This window comes from Taudactylus pleione, unplaced genomic scaffold (genome assembly GCF_031769625.1).
Source record: "Taudactylus pleione unplaced genomic scaffold, aTauple2 ptg000041l, whole genome shotgun sequence".
In the NCBI taxonomy this organism is placed as follows: Eukaryota; Metazoa; Chordata; class Amphibia; order Anura; family Myobatrachidae; genus Taudactylus; species Taudactylus pleione.
In genome coordinates this window covers 50,423,527-50,438,601 of record NW_028284443.1, presented here as the reverse complement: position 1 = coordinate 50,438,601, position 15,075 = coordinate 50,423,527, and the positions used below count along the sequence as shown (strand labels likewise).

General features: G+C 44.1%; 1 protein-coding gene across 3 annotated transcripts in view; it reads right to left on the bottom strand.

Annotated features, from left to right (window-relative positions):
- The window catches only part of SLC9D1 (solute carrier family 9 member D1), a 48,230-nt gene that overhangs the window by 20,919 nt on the left and 12,236 nt on the right, over positions 1 to 15,075 (bottom strand). For 2 of the 3 annotated variants that reach the window (XM_088458648.1, XM_088458658.1), the window contains exons 4-6: positions 14,375 to 14,560; positions 12,882 to 13,010; positions 9,140 to 9,232 (exon numbers count right to left, since the gene is read on the bottom strand). In XM_088458648.1, the coding sequence (XP_088314774.1) occupies positions 9,140 to 9,232; positions 12,882 to 13,010; positions 14,375 to 14,560 (408 nt within the window). The remainder of the gene's footprint in view (positions 1 to 9,139; positions 9,233 to 12,881; positions 13,011 to 14,374; positions 14,561 to 15,075) is intronic. The other variant, XM_088458666.1, reaches the window with a different exon arrangement.

Below are 15,075 nucleotides of genomic sequence, written 5' to 3'. Positions count from 1 at the left end.
GTCTTGGGGTCCCGTGTTCTGGAGCAGAATAGAGGTAATTGACAATTGGTCCTGGAGGTCATGAGGTCTATCTGCGGTCTGCCCCAACGACGGACCAACTATAGGAAGACTTTGGGATGTACCCCCTTGTCGGTTGATGTACTGGGACCGGCAATCCCTGTAGGAGGGGAGCCCGCGGCAGGCAGTGTGTTGTAGATTGCCTAGAGTTCGAGGATATTGATCGGTAAGAGGAACTCCTGACGAGACCAACACCCTGGAATGGTTGTCTAGGATCACTGCTCCCTAGCTGCGAAGACTGGCGTCCGTTGTCAGCAGGATCCAACTCCAGATACGTGAAACAAGGACCCACCAGAAGGTGATCCGTCAGGAACAACCAGATTAGAGAAATGTGGGTCTTTGGAGGCAGCATCACCAGACGTTGCATCTGCAGAGGAGATCCGGACCATTGAGACAGAAGATCCAACTGGAACGGCTTGGAGTGAAACCTGCCTCGAAGGATCCAACCATCTTGCTTAGAAATCTCATGCAAAGGTGTATCGATACTTGTTTTTGCTTAAGAACCAAACGGACCAATTCGTGAATGGAAAGTGCCTTGTCCAGAGGAAGGAAAACCCGCAGTAAAGCCATGTCCAGAATCATCCTCAGTAATTGAAGCCGCTGAGATAGTACCAGCTGGGACTTCTGGATATTGACAATCCTGCTGTGTTGTATGAGGATCTGATGAGTCCGCACCACATGGTTCAACAGACTCTCCTCCAACGAGGCCTTGATGAGGAGATCGTCCAAGTATGGGATGATGTTCACTCCCTGAGAGCGAAGATGGGCAATCACCACCACCATTAACTTGGTAAAGACCCTGGGGGCCGATGATAGGTCAAACTGTAAGGCCTGAAACTGGTAATGGGTGTCCTTGATTGCAAACAAAAGGAAAGCCTGGTGTGGTTCCCAGATGGGAATGTGCATATATACATCTTTAATGACTATGTACTCCGCCGCTTACAACCCAGCAATGACTGAGTGAAGGGATTCCATCTTGAATCTGTGAAAGGAGAGGTAGAGATTCAATGATTTTAGGTTCAATATTGGCCGGACCGACCCATCTGTCTTTGGAACCTCCTCCAACTGAAGAACCGCCAGAAGGGCTCGCTTCCTGAGAGGTCGACTTACTACGGTTTCTAAGGATCTAGAAGAAGAACCCATCATCTGAGCTAAACTATCCACCAAACGCGCTAATCCTTAAACCCACGCAGGTTCATTAGCTAAAATAGAAGAGTGAGAGGTACTGAGAACTTCCTGTGCAGCTTCGCTTTCTCTCCAGAGACACAGCAAACGCAGAGGTTAAATCTGCCATAACCCCTGCTAAGCTATGGATCAAGGAGGATGGTACACTCTGGCCCTGCAGAGCTACTGTACTGTCCTCTGAATCACAAGCTTCACACAGAGATGAAGCCTCTGAGCGAGCATGCATAAACTTTTTCTTGCACTTGGTGTTATAGTAACGTCTTTCTGCTGTCTTAGCTACCATATCGTACACACACACATACAGCAAGCTAACACACAGACAGCCTGTCCCAGAGAAAAAGCCATAGGACAGTAACAGGGGAGACAGAGGATACAGGGAGAGAAGCAGGAATCACAATTAATGCTCCCAAGCCCACAGGGAACTTACTTGCCCCTGAATAGATACTAGCTCCAGTCAACAGCAGTGGATACAGCCAACTATGCAGCAACCCAACACTATGAAGGAGATCTGTTCAAGGAGTGACCAGCAGGAAAATGGCGCCGCTCCGAGTGAGCAGTACGCGCCAACTGAGGAGACGGCTATGCAGAGGGTGATGCTTAGCCCTCGAGAGAAGTAATAATGGTTGGTCCGTACTTTACCCCACCCCCCGGGATGACAACCAGCTGTTTTATGCAACTGCTGGTTGCCTCACCACTCAAGAGGGGCCTGTAGTAAAAGGGGGAGGGAGCCGCGATCAGCCTAGCTATAACAGCCGCGGCAGCCCGCGCTGTCATTTTGCTCTGTACCAGCCTTCTCCTCTGTAATATAAACCTGCTCTCTTCCACCCACTACTATTGGGTGAAAGGTGGAAGGGGAGCGAGTAGCTGCTGTCACCTTTGTCTGTGGCAGCCGCGTGAAGCACGCGGTTACTAAGCCCAGTCTGCTCCATCGAACCTGCTAGCCAGGAGCGGTGTTAATAGTTACGGTCACTACTAAGACCGGACTGCCGGGCTGGGGGACCAGTGAGGAACCCAGAAGCAAGCCGTTTTCAGCTGTGGCGGGCCTCACGGGGTTCCCCTATCAGGGCACCAGACACAGGAGGTTCCTAAATAGCAGGCAGGCTGCCACAGTGAGCAGTCTGCCTGTCCTCATGAAACAAAGTGAATATAAAATTATTTTAAATAAATAAAATAGATACTAACAGGGGCTGGAGACAGCCCCACTGGGCACCGGCTATCTCGGGCACATTTTCAAAACTGGGGCTGATGGGGCATAGAGGGGGAGGAGCCAGTCACACATTTCAGATTAGTTAAAGTGCCAGGCTCTAGTGTTGTAGCTCCAGTGTCCCCTAGTGGATGAAGGAGAAAGATATATTGTTCAGATCTACAGGTGTGTAAGGACGACAGACGACTGACAATCCATTACCTGGGCACAGAAACCAGCAAAAATTATACCATAACTGGGTGGGCAAATTTAAAAGCCTGTCCAGTAGTGATGCCTGGCCAGCCATATCGTGCGGCCGATTGGAAAGTGTGTGTGCTTAAAAAATTGGCTGCATTGTCGCTGGTGACATCGGCCAACTGTGCACCCGCATAAGACTTAAAAAGAAAACAACTGATGCATAAGATTTTGGGAGAGATGTACAAAGCATTGGAGAGAGATTAAGGGGGTATTCATAAAAACTTGGAGAGAGATAAAATTGTGAAAGATACAAGGGGCAGCTGTATTAAGCTCTGGAAAGTGATAAAGTACCAACCAATCAGCTCCTGTAATTTTTCAAACACAAACCACAAAAACAAGCCTGTAAAGTGAGTTAGGAGCTGATTGGTTGGTACTTTATTTCTCACAATTGTATCTCTCTCCAAGCTTTCATGAATACCCCTCAGCCAATCAGTAGCAGCCAGCCAATCAGATCCTAACTGTCAGTTTTCAGGCTGTGATTGAAAAATAACAGTTAGAAGCTGATTAGTTGGTACTTTCTCTCTCTCCAAGGCTTAGATCACCTACCCCATAGGCCTACATATAATAAACTACAATAAAATGTTTTACAATCTCATTTTTATATAAACAATATTAAGTAAAAGTAACAGATTTAAAAAAATACATAAAAGCTTTGGAATACACAAGATTGACTTAGTAACATAATAAAGCAGATCTGTATCATATAGGTCAATGAACTAAGCAGCTGAAAGAGCTTCATAAAATCACAATGTCCTTCACTGATGTTAGTAGATGTTAACATTTAACATTAAATAATTCATCATTACAATGTATTAACTTATGGAGAACTCCATTCACATCCAATGATAAATAAAAAGATATTTGCAAATCATTGTTAATTAAAGTGCTGTCTTTAGTCTCATAACATGTAGGTAAAATACTACCTATAAAACAGAGCATCTATACCATCTACTTCTTCATTGCATAGAGAAATTGCAATTACCAAGGAAGTTAATAATTTTCATAAGCAAAATGCTTATTTTGTATGTCAGCAGGGGAGATACAATCTGCCAAGCTAGTATATTTTAATATTCCCTTTATACAAGCTGCATTCTGCAGATAACATCACCAACAATCACTTACACATTTTACTATTAACCCGAAGATCAAGATGTTAATTTTTTTTTTTTAAATGTTTAGAGTACGCAAAAAATCCTTGCATAACAAAATCATAGAAATACCATCTATGCAAGAAAATCACCAATTTACTTGTTGATATTTGAAAAGAATTGCCTGTAGATGATGGTCTACTAAACATAAATAGGACTCATTTAAAAAAAAAAGGAGAATTATGGTAAAACTTACCTTGGTTAACTCTCTTAATTTGAAGTCAGTAGGGTCCACAGGGAGAAATTGGGGTGTAGGTGGGACCTGGAGGACCGGACACCAACAGCAAAGCTTTTCAGTACCAGGATGCTCTGGTCCTTCCCCCTATACCCCGCCCACAGCCTGAGGGCACTTCAGTTTTGTTAACAAGCTCATGGTAGGAGCAGGATAGGGGAGAAGGAAGACTGGTACATTGAGGAACCACACTCTCACACAGAGAAGGAAACAAGTGACCAGTAAAAGATAACCCATAGAAGCTAGGAGCGTCAGGGCGGGTGCCCTGTGGACCCTATGGACTTCGAAGAAAGAGTTAACTAAGGTAAGTTTCACCATAACTCTCCTTTTCTTCTTCAGGGTCCATAGGGTTCCACAGGGAGACAATGGGGATGTCCCAAAGCAGTTGTTCAAGAGTGGGAACGCTCCTGGGCTGATAGGAGAACCCTATGCCCGAAGGAAGCATCCTGAGAGGCAAATGTATCAAAGGCATAAAACCTAAAAAAAGGTGTGGACAGAAGACCAGGAGGCCACATTGCATAGCTGTTCAGCTGAGGCGCCACGCCGGGCTGCCCACGAGGGACCCACAGAGCGAGTAGAATGAGCAGAGACTGTAGTCGGCGCAGGAAGGCCTGTCTGCGTGTAAGCCTGTGAGATAGTAATGCAGATCCATCTGGTCAGAGTCTGTTTGTTAGCTAGCCATCCCTTCTTGTGGAACCCATATAGGGCAAAGAGGGAGTCCGATTTCCGGATGGAAGCAGTACGGTCCACGTAGATCTTTAGAGCACGGACCACATACAAAGAGGCCTCACCTGCCGAGAGGTCTGGTGAATTAAAGACCGGAAACCACAATTTCCTAATTTGGGTGGAAACGAGAAACCACCTTGGGAAGGAAGCCTGGGCGTGTTCGAAGAACAGCCCTGTCCTCGTGAAATATCAAGAAGGGGGAGCGACATGAAAGCGCCCCTAAATCAGATACCCTACGGGCAGATGCTAAAGCCAGAAAAACAGAGCCTTTGCAGTGAGCCATTTGACATCCACTGATTCCAGGGCTTCGAATGGAGGTTCCTGAAGTGCTTGGAGCACCACTGACAAATCCCATGGAGCCACAGAAAGGACAAAGGGAGGTTGTATTCATAGAAAACCCTGTAGGAAGATGTGAACATCCAGTAAAGGGGCAATTCTGCGCTGAAACCAGATAGACAAAGCAGAGACCTGCACTTTCAGAGATGCTAGGCTGAGGCCTACATCCAATCCAGCTTGAAGAAATGCAAGAATTCTAGAAACCTTCAGTTTCTTGAAGCACACCATTGGACATATGTATGCCATATTCTGTGGTAAATCCTGGCTGAAGCTGGTTTACGTCCTTAAATTGTAAATTTGTTGTTGTGTCTGGAGGTCATGAGATCCACCTCTGGAAGACCCTTTTTGTCCACTAGAAGCTGAAAGACTTCTGGATGTAGAGACCATCCTCCTGCATGCACATCGTGATGGCTGAGAAAATCCGCCTCCCAATTGAGATTCCCCGGGATGAACACTGCGGAGATGGCTGGGAGATTGCGTTCGGCCCACGTGAGAATGCGGGACACTTCTGTCATTGCTGACTGACTTTGAGTGTCCCCTTGGGGATTGAGGTAGGCCACAGCCGTGGCTTTGTCGGACTGTACTTGTACTGGCCAGTTATTCCGAATATTCTGAGCGCGAGCTCTGTAGATATGTTGAAGTACCAGGATGTTGATTGGCAACACTGCCTCGACTGGGGATCATCATCCCTGCAAGGAGTGCTGGCTGGTTACTATGCCCCACCCTTGGAGGCTTTTGTCCATGGTGAGGAGAGCCCAATCCGTGATCCAAAGGGATGACCCTGGTTAAAATGGGAAGTCTGTAGCCACCAGGCTAGGAACAGGCGAACCTCTGGGGGGAGGCTCATCATCTGGGATTTCAGCAGATGGGGTAGCCCATTCTACATGGAGAAGATCAGGTGTTGGAGGGACCTAGAGAGTGAAACTGGGCGAACTCCACCACGTCGAAGGTGGACACCATTGATCCCAATGCCTGCATTGCAGAGTGAATCGACACTCTGAGATTGTGAAGCAGTCTGAATAGTCTGTGCTGAAATCTTGTCCGCCGTTGGAAAGATTCTCTGAACTCGAGAGTCCAGGAGGGCTCCAAAATGTACCATCCTTAGAGAGGGTGTCAGGGAAGACTTTTTCCAGTTGATCAGGCAGCCGTGCATTTGTAGAAAGGCAATGGTTAACTGCAGATGACTGTGAAGAGTCTCTGGGGATCTTGCCAAAAGCAAAAGATCGTCTAAGTACGGGAGCAGTCTGATCTCTTGACGACGGAGAGAGGAAACCTGAATTATTACTCCTGAATTTAGTAAGGACTGAATGGCTTTTTTGGAGCAGCAGGGCCTTGGTTGAGTCCAAAGGAGGCCCTGTGCAAAAGAACTGTTGGGGGGGGGGGTCGCCTCAGGAAGAAGAGGGCGTATTCGTGGGAGACCACTCCTCTTACCCAAGCATCGGACGTGGTTTGATGGCAACTTTGGGCGAATTGAAGACGTCGGCCTCCCACCCTGAGGGCTGCCAGGGAGAGGTCCGCCCCGTCAGTCTTGTCCTCAGACTTGGCAGGTGGACGTCTAGTAGCCCAGGCTTGTTTGGCCATAGGCTTGGAGGCCTTGGCTGATGTCTGTTGCTGTGGAAAGGACTGAACCTTGGCTTTACCTTGTGGGCGAAAAGGATCGAAAAGGAGACGTCCACGGCTTTGTATTCTATGCAGAGGGCAGGAACGCCGTCTTGTTAGCCACCAAAGTAGTCACAATTTTAGGCAGATATCCTGGAGGCCAGGAGAGCCGTATCCATAGCTGCTTCACATAAGTAGGAGGCTGAATCGCTAATGTGATATATGTAGGACAGCTGTTCCCTCGAAGCATCAGAGGGAAAAGTCTCTTCTAGGGCCTCTGCCAAACTCTAAATGGCTTTTGCCAGCCAGGCCGTAGCCCTAGCAGGACGAGTAATAGCTCCTGTAAGAGAGTATATAGATTTATGACAAGCTTCTATATGTCTATCTGTGGTCTCCTTCAAGGAGGTTGCAGTATGAATTGGCAAGGTGGCATTTTTAACCAGACGTGTTACATGAGAATCCATTGTTGGGAGAATTTCCCATTTAGTACAATCAGTAGCTGGAAGCGGATAAAAGGAACTGAACAGTTTGGGAATTTGAAACCTTTTACCGGGCATATTCCAAGCTTCACTAATGTGATCAGATAGCTGGTCAGAGTGAGGAAACTCTGGTAAAACAACCTTTTGTCGCATAAAAAGTGCATGTTTTTTCTTAGGAGTGGGTTCACCCCTTCTATTTGTAGAATAGTTTTAACAGCTCTCGCAAGAGCAGGTACATTTGGTTTAGAGGGTGGTTCCACTTCTTCAGAGACGGAGTCAGCGTGAGAGAGATCTGCGTCCCCTGCCTCCCCAGATGATATCTCAGAATCAGATAACTGTGTGGATTGGGAAAATATCATAGTACGTTTAGTAGGTAAAGGTTTATCTTTTTGCAGCATTTGCTGAAAAACAGTCGAGGTATTAGCCAAACTCTGTACCTGCTGTGGTCATCCCACAGGGACTGTTACTTGGTCCACTAGTTTTACCAACATTTGTGAAAAGGCAGCCCTGGGTGGGTCCTGAGGGAGAGACAGATGTAACAATTAATACAGAGACCATCCTGAATGAGGTCCTCTGTGGCTAAATCAGCACAGCAGGACTTACAAGATATCAGAGTAGGAGGAGCAGCATCAGGCTGCTTGTTATACTTTCCTCTGCCAGACAGTCACAAGAATAATAGAATACAAAGTATGATACAGTGCAATGAACATCTTGCCGTATGTGTAATATGGCACAATGTAGTGTGCAACTGCGCTACATATGGCACAGTGTACTGTGCAACCGCACTATATGGTATGTGATAGTCCTCCCACTTAAATAGCAGATGTGAGGTACAATGAACCCCCAATACCTTAGTATGTCAGGGTATAGTAGAAAAAAGGGACAGGTATAAACTGACAGTATAGAAAATAGAGATTGGCGCTAGTCACATACAAACGCAGAAAAAAAGCATTACATGTTTGCAATGGGCACTAAAATCAACTACACAGACCACAGTGGCTGGTAGGATGTAGCACTGTATAACCTGGCTCATGGGAGAGGTATACAGGGAGCTGGACCCAGCATTTCCCAAAGGCCTGCTTGCCTAAAATGGCTACCGTGCGTCTCTGTGGGGGTGGAGGGTGAGGGAGGAGCAGCTCAGGGAACACCAAGACCACAGTGGAAAGGTGCCCTGAGCTGGGGGAAGGGCTGCAGAGAGAGCGCCTTATCCCCTGGCTGACGTTAACCACCGGCCTTTATATTATGCCTCTGCGCCAGTATCGTTATGCCCCGGTGGTCTAGTGGAGTTGCGGGTGAGCCAGTGTCCACATCGGTGCCTCCGGTCCGTCTTCTGAGATTGGAGGCAAGACTAAACTAAGACACGGGTACCCGCGAATGGGTTTACGCCTTACATGTGGATTCTGGGCTGCAGTCTGGGGTCCAGGGAGCCTGTTAGCTAGTCCCCTTCTGAGACCCGCTGGAAGTACCTAGCAGAGGCTTGGTGTCACGGAGGGGTGCTGGGGTGGCAGAACAGACATCCGGAGGACAGTCTGGTAAAAAATAAAAAGTAAATGAAATCATAAAATTAAAGCTTGGGCTGCTTAATGCAGCCCTCTGTTATAATGGCGGTCCAGCTCCTGCCGGACACCAATGAAACTGAAGTGCCTCAGGCTGTGGGCGGGGTACAGGGGGAAGGACTGGAGTATATTTGGATTGAAAAGCTTTGCTGTTGGTGTCCTGTCCTCCAGGTCCCACCTACATCCCAATGTCTCCCTGTGGAGCCCTATGGACCCTGAAGAAGAAATAAGAATATAATTCTACAATGGTCATATTTTAGGATAACTGTGATATTAAAAATACATAAAACTGGACATGTCACTGTACTTATCAGGAAAATACCTATACAAGTTATTACAGCAAATTTCATTCTAGATATTTACTGACAATGGGCACATACCTTTCTCAGTTTTTCTGGGGAAAACTCCAAACCAACAAGAAAGAGAGTGAAAAAGACACCAAACTCACCGAGAGTTTCCACTTGAACAATAGACTGAAGAAGAGAAGATGAATACAATGTGATTACTCAATTTAGTGCAAAACTAACTATAATTCCAAGTATGGGGTCAATCCAAGCAGGTGTGAGTTGGTGCTGGTTTCATGGAACTCACACTGCGAATTGCAGTTGAAATCCAATTCCAAACTAATTTTTTTTTCAAAGGAAAATTTTGTTTTTTGTGCGCACCCCTGAGGGTGTGAAATGGTAAGGAAAAGTCTTTATTTTAAGGTTAAAATGTTGAGATACAGTGCAGAACCCCTTTGACAACTCCCCTAATGACCAATTTGGCATTTACAAGATTTCAATTAGCTTAATTTGCCCAATAATCACGTCATTTGTGTTTAGAAAATAAAAAAATGGCTTCAAATCAACTTTGTTAGTTTAGGCACCCCAAATGTAATTACAGTTTTTTTTAAAATGAAAAATAATTGCGTTTTATTATTTAAAAAAAAACATTTTAATAAGTTAGTGACCTCAAATTAACACAAACACCTTTTTTCTTTTTTGCATTTTTCATTTAATTCGCTAGAAATTAAAAAAAGTAAGGTTTTTAATTTTTTATTTTTTTTTAAATGCACAAATCAGCCAATTGACACCATTTAAAAACTTCCAATACTTTCCTTAAGCCCAAACATCCTTCTATATGATTCTGCTAATGAAATTGTCACTTGTTAGGTGTCCAGGATGGTTTCCCCATTTGTTCATGCCCTCCCAAATCGCATGGTATAGAAAATTCACACACCCTCCCTGCGCATAGCACGAGTTGGCATCTGTAATTGGATTGAGCGATTCTTGGGAGCGAGCATTCATGTGAGGTGTGCAAGTTTCTTGAAACAAACTCGCACTTGCAAACTTGCACCTAATTGGATTGATGCAAGATGGCAAGGTCACATAAGTGTGATAGTTTGTAGCTTGCCAAGTATGGATCAGGTGCATGTACTTTTGCACCAACATGAAAAAAATAATTTCATTTTCAGGGATGGTTTTTAAAGGAAATAAAAGGGTGAAGAAGGTACATTTACAGGGTTGTCACTGCTTAGTGGGAGGGTTAACAACTCTTTCTTCCAGTAATTAGGACTTTTCTTTTTTTTCTAACACCAGTTTGGGTTTACGCTTCTCTTTTAATGGGGCGCATTTTGTACCTTCCAGCTGCACAAACACCAGAGTGAGGGGACGTCAGGACTATGTGAAGACACAAATAAGTTATCCTCCTGCTCATTTTAGCCTTAAGTGTTATCACTGAATTTTAATGTGATGCTTAATTGAAACCCAGGCACTAAATGATATTTCGGGACAGTTCCCTATTTCCAGACAGGATTAGCTGGCATGAATTATATCAAGTTAGCCTGCTGCTTAATATTATACAGTTTTAGAAGGTTTACTATAGCACACAAAGACCAGGGAATACATTTGTACCATTTCACATCAGCAAAACTCACATTTTCCATTTTTATTAGATCTTTTAAATGTTAAAATAATATGTACACATGCAACAGATACTCTTGACCATAATTGTCATCATCCTTATGATCATGAACATGTCATTGTGGTTAGTTTTTTTTTTTTCACTTTCATGACATAAGAATCCCTTGGGTGCTTTAATGCAAATAATATTCTCTAAAAACTTACTTTGCTCCCTACCTGAAATACTCGCACACTGCTCATTAGCCAGGCAAGTTCCAACACTCCATTCAAGTCCAAACTTAAGGCTAAGAAAATGCCCTAAAACGGACCTATGGCTTTCATTGACCCCATGCGTGCACTTGTTTTCAAAATGGCCCTCTTAATTCTCCCTGAGAGGTTTTCCAACATACTATTTAGATTTGAAGCTCTTGGGTCATGTAAATACAATCTCTGCTTGTTACTAATGCTGGGCATACACGGCCAGATAAAATGTCTGTCAGACCGACAGACATTTTATCTGGCAGCCTGCCAGCCGCAGATGTCGCCGGCATACACTGTGAGATTTCTCTCACAGTGTATCAGCTGACATCTGCGCTCCGCCCGGGGGGAGGAGACATTTCCCTGTTCCTTCCGTAGGAAGGAACACAGGAAATGTCTGTCTGTCGGCCGCGGCTGGGCATACACTGCCCGATGCGGCCGACAGTTTAACGGTAAATATCACATCGGACGGGCATGTTGGACAATCCGGCATGCCCGACCGAGCAATATTTAACCCTCGGTCGCCCCCCCACACGCTACAATTATTGGGGCGATCCGCCGATATCAGGCGGATCGCCCCGATAATTGTAGTGTGTATGGCCACCATAAGTAATAAAATCTCTTAGCATATGTATTTTCCCATAGCTTGTCATTTTGTAAGGTACTACATAAAGTTCTGACATTATTAAAAAATGAAAATAAAAATCTCTCACTCCCCCCATCCTGATGCTTGTCTCTTTAGTATTTCTTGCATAATTCACTCAAGGGAATACTTCTTTAAGCCAGAATAGTGAAAAAAAAAATTTCTAAGGAAGTTAAACAAATAATCCTACTACTTGAGCCTAATGGCATGAATGTATTCTCTTTTTGAGATAGATACTGAGGCAGCCATAGTAATCATTGCACCTTAGGCATATACAAGATACTTAAAGGCTCTATGCACATCCAGGATGGATGGTCTATATTTTCAGAGTGAACACATCTGCATTCTTAAGGGTGAAAACTTTCTGCTGCCAGGGGTTGGTGTAACAACTAAACCCCAGGAGATGCTAACCCACTTTCAGTTTTGCTAGAAATTACAATTTGAATGTTTTAATCTACCTATATCAATTATCTATGTTTTTTTGTTTTGTTTTGTGCAGTGATTATCTGTATTCCTTTTAAGTCTATTATAAAGGGAAAAATGAAAACGTACTTTTTCATCCTTGTACCTGCTAGGTTCTCAAAATAACTAATCATACTTTAATCTACAATTTCTAACGTTTTAACAGATACAAAAATAAGTGCACTTTATTGAAGGTTTGAGTCATTGAACAATATATTCACATGATGGTGTCTGGATATGTTACTATTTATGCTCTTAACATTTTGAGTGGGAAATCCTGCTTTATCATGCATGTCAGACATCCATATTTGACAGTAACATAAGGGATACTGTGAGGAAAGCCTCCAAAATATGGCATGAGCATAAGGTTAAAGGGGAGAGCCTACAGTCAATACAGGTTTGTTTCAGTAAACTTGGGACTATTTTTTACTCTCAATATTTCCGTTGCACCCCTTGCATCAGTGGCTGTGTTGATATTTGTAGTGCTATAGGTTGTCCACTGCATTTTACAGTACTGTATAACCCTGTACTGCCTTATTATTTTGTACGCTGCCGAGGACCACTTGTGGCGCTCTAAAAATAAAGTTTAATACTTATAATAAATGATTTAGTTATACAGCAGTTGTCTTGCTATATCTAAAGGCAGTGACAATAACTAACTCTGCTTGAAATGTAAACTTGTCAGAAGGATAATTTTATATTAATAGGGAGGGGGACAATCCCTTTCAAAGCCTGCTATGATTAAAGAACTCAATTTGTGCCAATTCCTGCTTTGTTGGTGGCATTGTAGTAGCGGAAAACTTGAAACCACCAATGGCAAAAAATAAAAAAGGGAATCATTGTAAAACAGGCATTTTATTAAAAACAAAACATTACCTTGATGCTGTTTAATCCAGATGGTCCTAAAAGAACGCCACAGATGATATACCCAAACATAGTTGGTAGTCCTATCATAGTACATGCCCATCCACAAGGCAAAGACAGCATAACAATAGTCACAATATCCTAGAGAACACATGCATGTATTAGTGAAGATTCATTAATCTTTATTATATTATGTTAAATCTATGTACCTTTACGGAATTAAAATTCATGCAATATCAACAAATGTTTTATGGAACGCATGAGAAAATCAGCATATACAGAGCAAATGCATGCAAACATCATACATATAAACTATAGTATAGCGATGGCCAACCTGTGGCGGTTGGGCCAGATGCGGCTCTTCCATTGTTCTGATGCGGCTCCCCTGAATGACACTGACTGCCTCCTCTGATAGGCGCGCAGCTGTACAGAGGAGACTCGTCCTTTGTTGCAGCAGTCTACTCCGCTCCGGAGGCATGTATGGGCGACGTGGTGACGTCACACCGCAAACAGGAGGCGGAGCTCAACTTGTGACTGAAGCTGCAGCCACAAGGGAGATACGGTCGCAGACGTCAGAGCCTACCTGCGTGACACAGACAGTCCACAACAAGGTAAGAGCTGCGTTTTTAATTTTTCCATTTTAGTTGTGACATATGAGGGTTCTGGAGTGGCCCGTAGAATGAGAGCGAGTGTGGGGGAAGGTGGATGGACTGGAGTGGCCCAGGAAAAGAGGGGGGGGGCTTGAGTGGCACATGAGGGTCTGCTGAAATGACAAATGGTGGGCTGGAGTGACACATGAGGGTCTGCTGAAGTGACACATGGGGGGTTTCTGTAGTGACACATGGGGGGCTATAGTGACACATTAGAAGCTGCTGAAGTGACACGAGTGGGACTGGAGTGACACATGGGGGGCTGGATTGTATTATGTGAATCTGTTTTTTTTCTATGTATATTTTGTGGATGTGGCTTTTTCTGTGTATTTTATGTGGATCTGTTTTTTTCCATTTTTCTTATATTGTTCTGGCTTTTTCTTTCCCTTTAATAGTTACCTCCACGGTGATTGTGTGCTTGCTCTTTTACATGCTCCTACAAACATCATACCAGTGGCTTGGCCTAGCTGGCACAAGGCCATGCACCTTTTTGCATGTGCGCCTTCGGTGCGTGCATCATCTCGGCTCTTTGACATACCTACCAATATTTTGGGGGCTATTTGCCTCTGACTAGTTGGCCGCCCCTGCAATAGTGTTTCAAATAATACCTAAAAGTAATACTATAGACTATTTTGTAGTTTACCTGCCAAGTTTCAATAAAAATAATGTACAGTAACAACATCAGGCTGATATGCAGTAGACCGGGCCTGGCCAACCTGTGATTCTCCAGCTGTTGTGAAACTACCAGTCCCAGTATACCCACCCACCGAACAGCTTGTAAAGCATGCTGGGACTTGTAGTTTCACAACAACCAGAGAGCCACAGGTTGGCTAGGCATGCAGTAGACGGACGTACCTTAATGAAGTGGTGGTCAGCACGGGGTATGGTGGAATCTCTGGGCTTGGTCAGTATGTACTGGTTATTTTGAGAGTCAATAAGCATGCTGAGTCCCAAGTCATCCTCTACTTGGAGATTGGAATTATTTCGTTTTACTTCATCTTCCTCTACTCGCAGGACTGCCTCAACATTTACACCACGAACCTGTTACAAATATCAACCAAAGTTAATTTGAAATTAGGATACTTGGTTGAAATATACTATTTAAAGAGTTCCTTCATTAAAAAGCAAGCTATACAAGTAAAAATAGGACTTTTTAAAAGACAGCTATATTCTATAATTAATGTAATAGGATATCTTAGACAGTAAACCTCACAAATACATGGACAATCGCTCACCAAGTCACACAAGCTAACGCTGTTTGGAAATGAGCTACACATGTGCGCTGCAGTTCCAATCCCTAACATGTCTCCCAACATCTGCCGGAATCTGTGGTAGGCAGCATGCACAAGCAATATTAGTGCATGGAGTACAGACATCATAAAAGCCTCCTATCTTGCTGTGTGAGCCAGAAAAGGTTATTCCCACTATGTGTAGGCAAAAGCATAGGGTGATAACCAATATTAAACAGCCACTCCTATTAACTCATGATTCCATCTTACTAATGCCTCTGTAACAATCTTCTAAGCAGTAAAATAGATGGGCAATTCCACATTAAG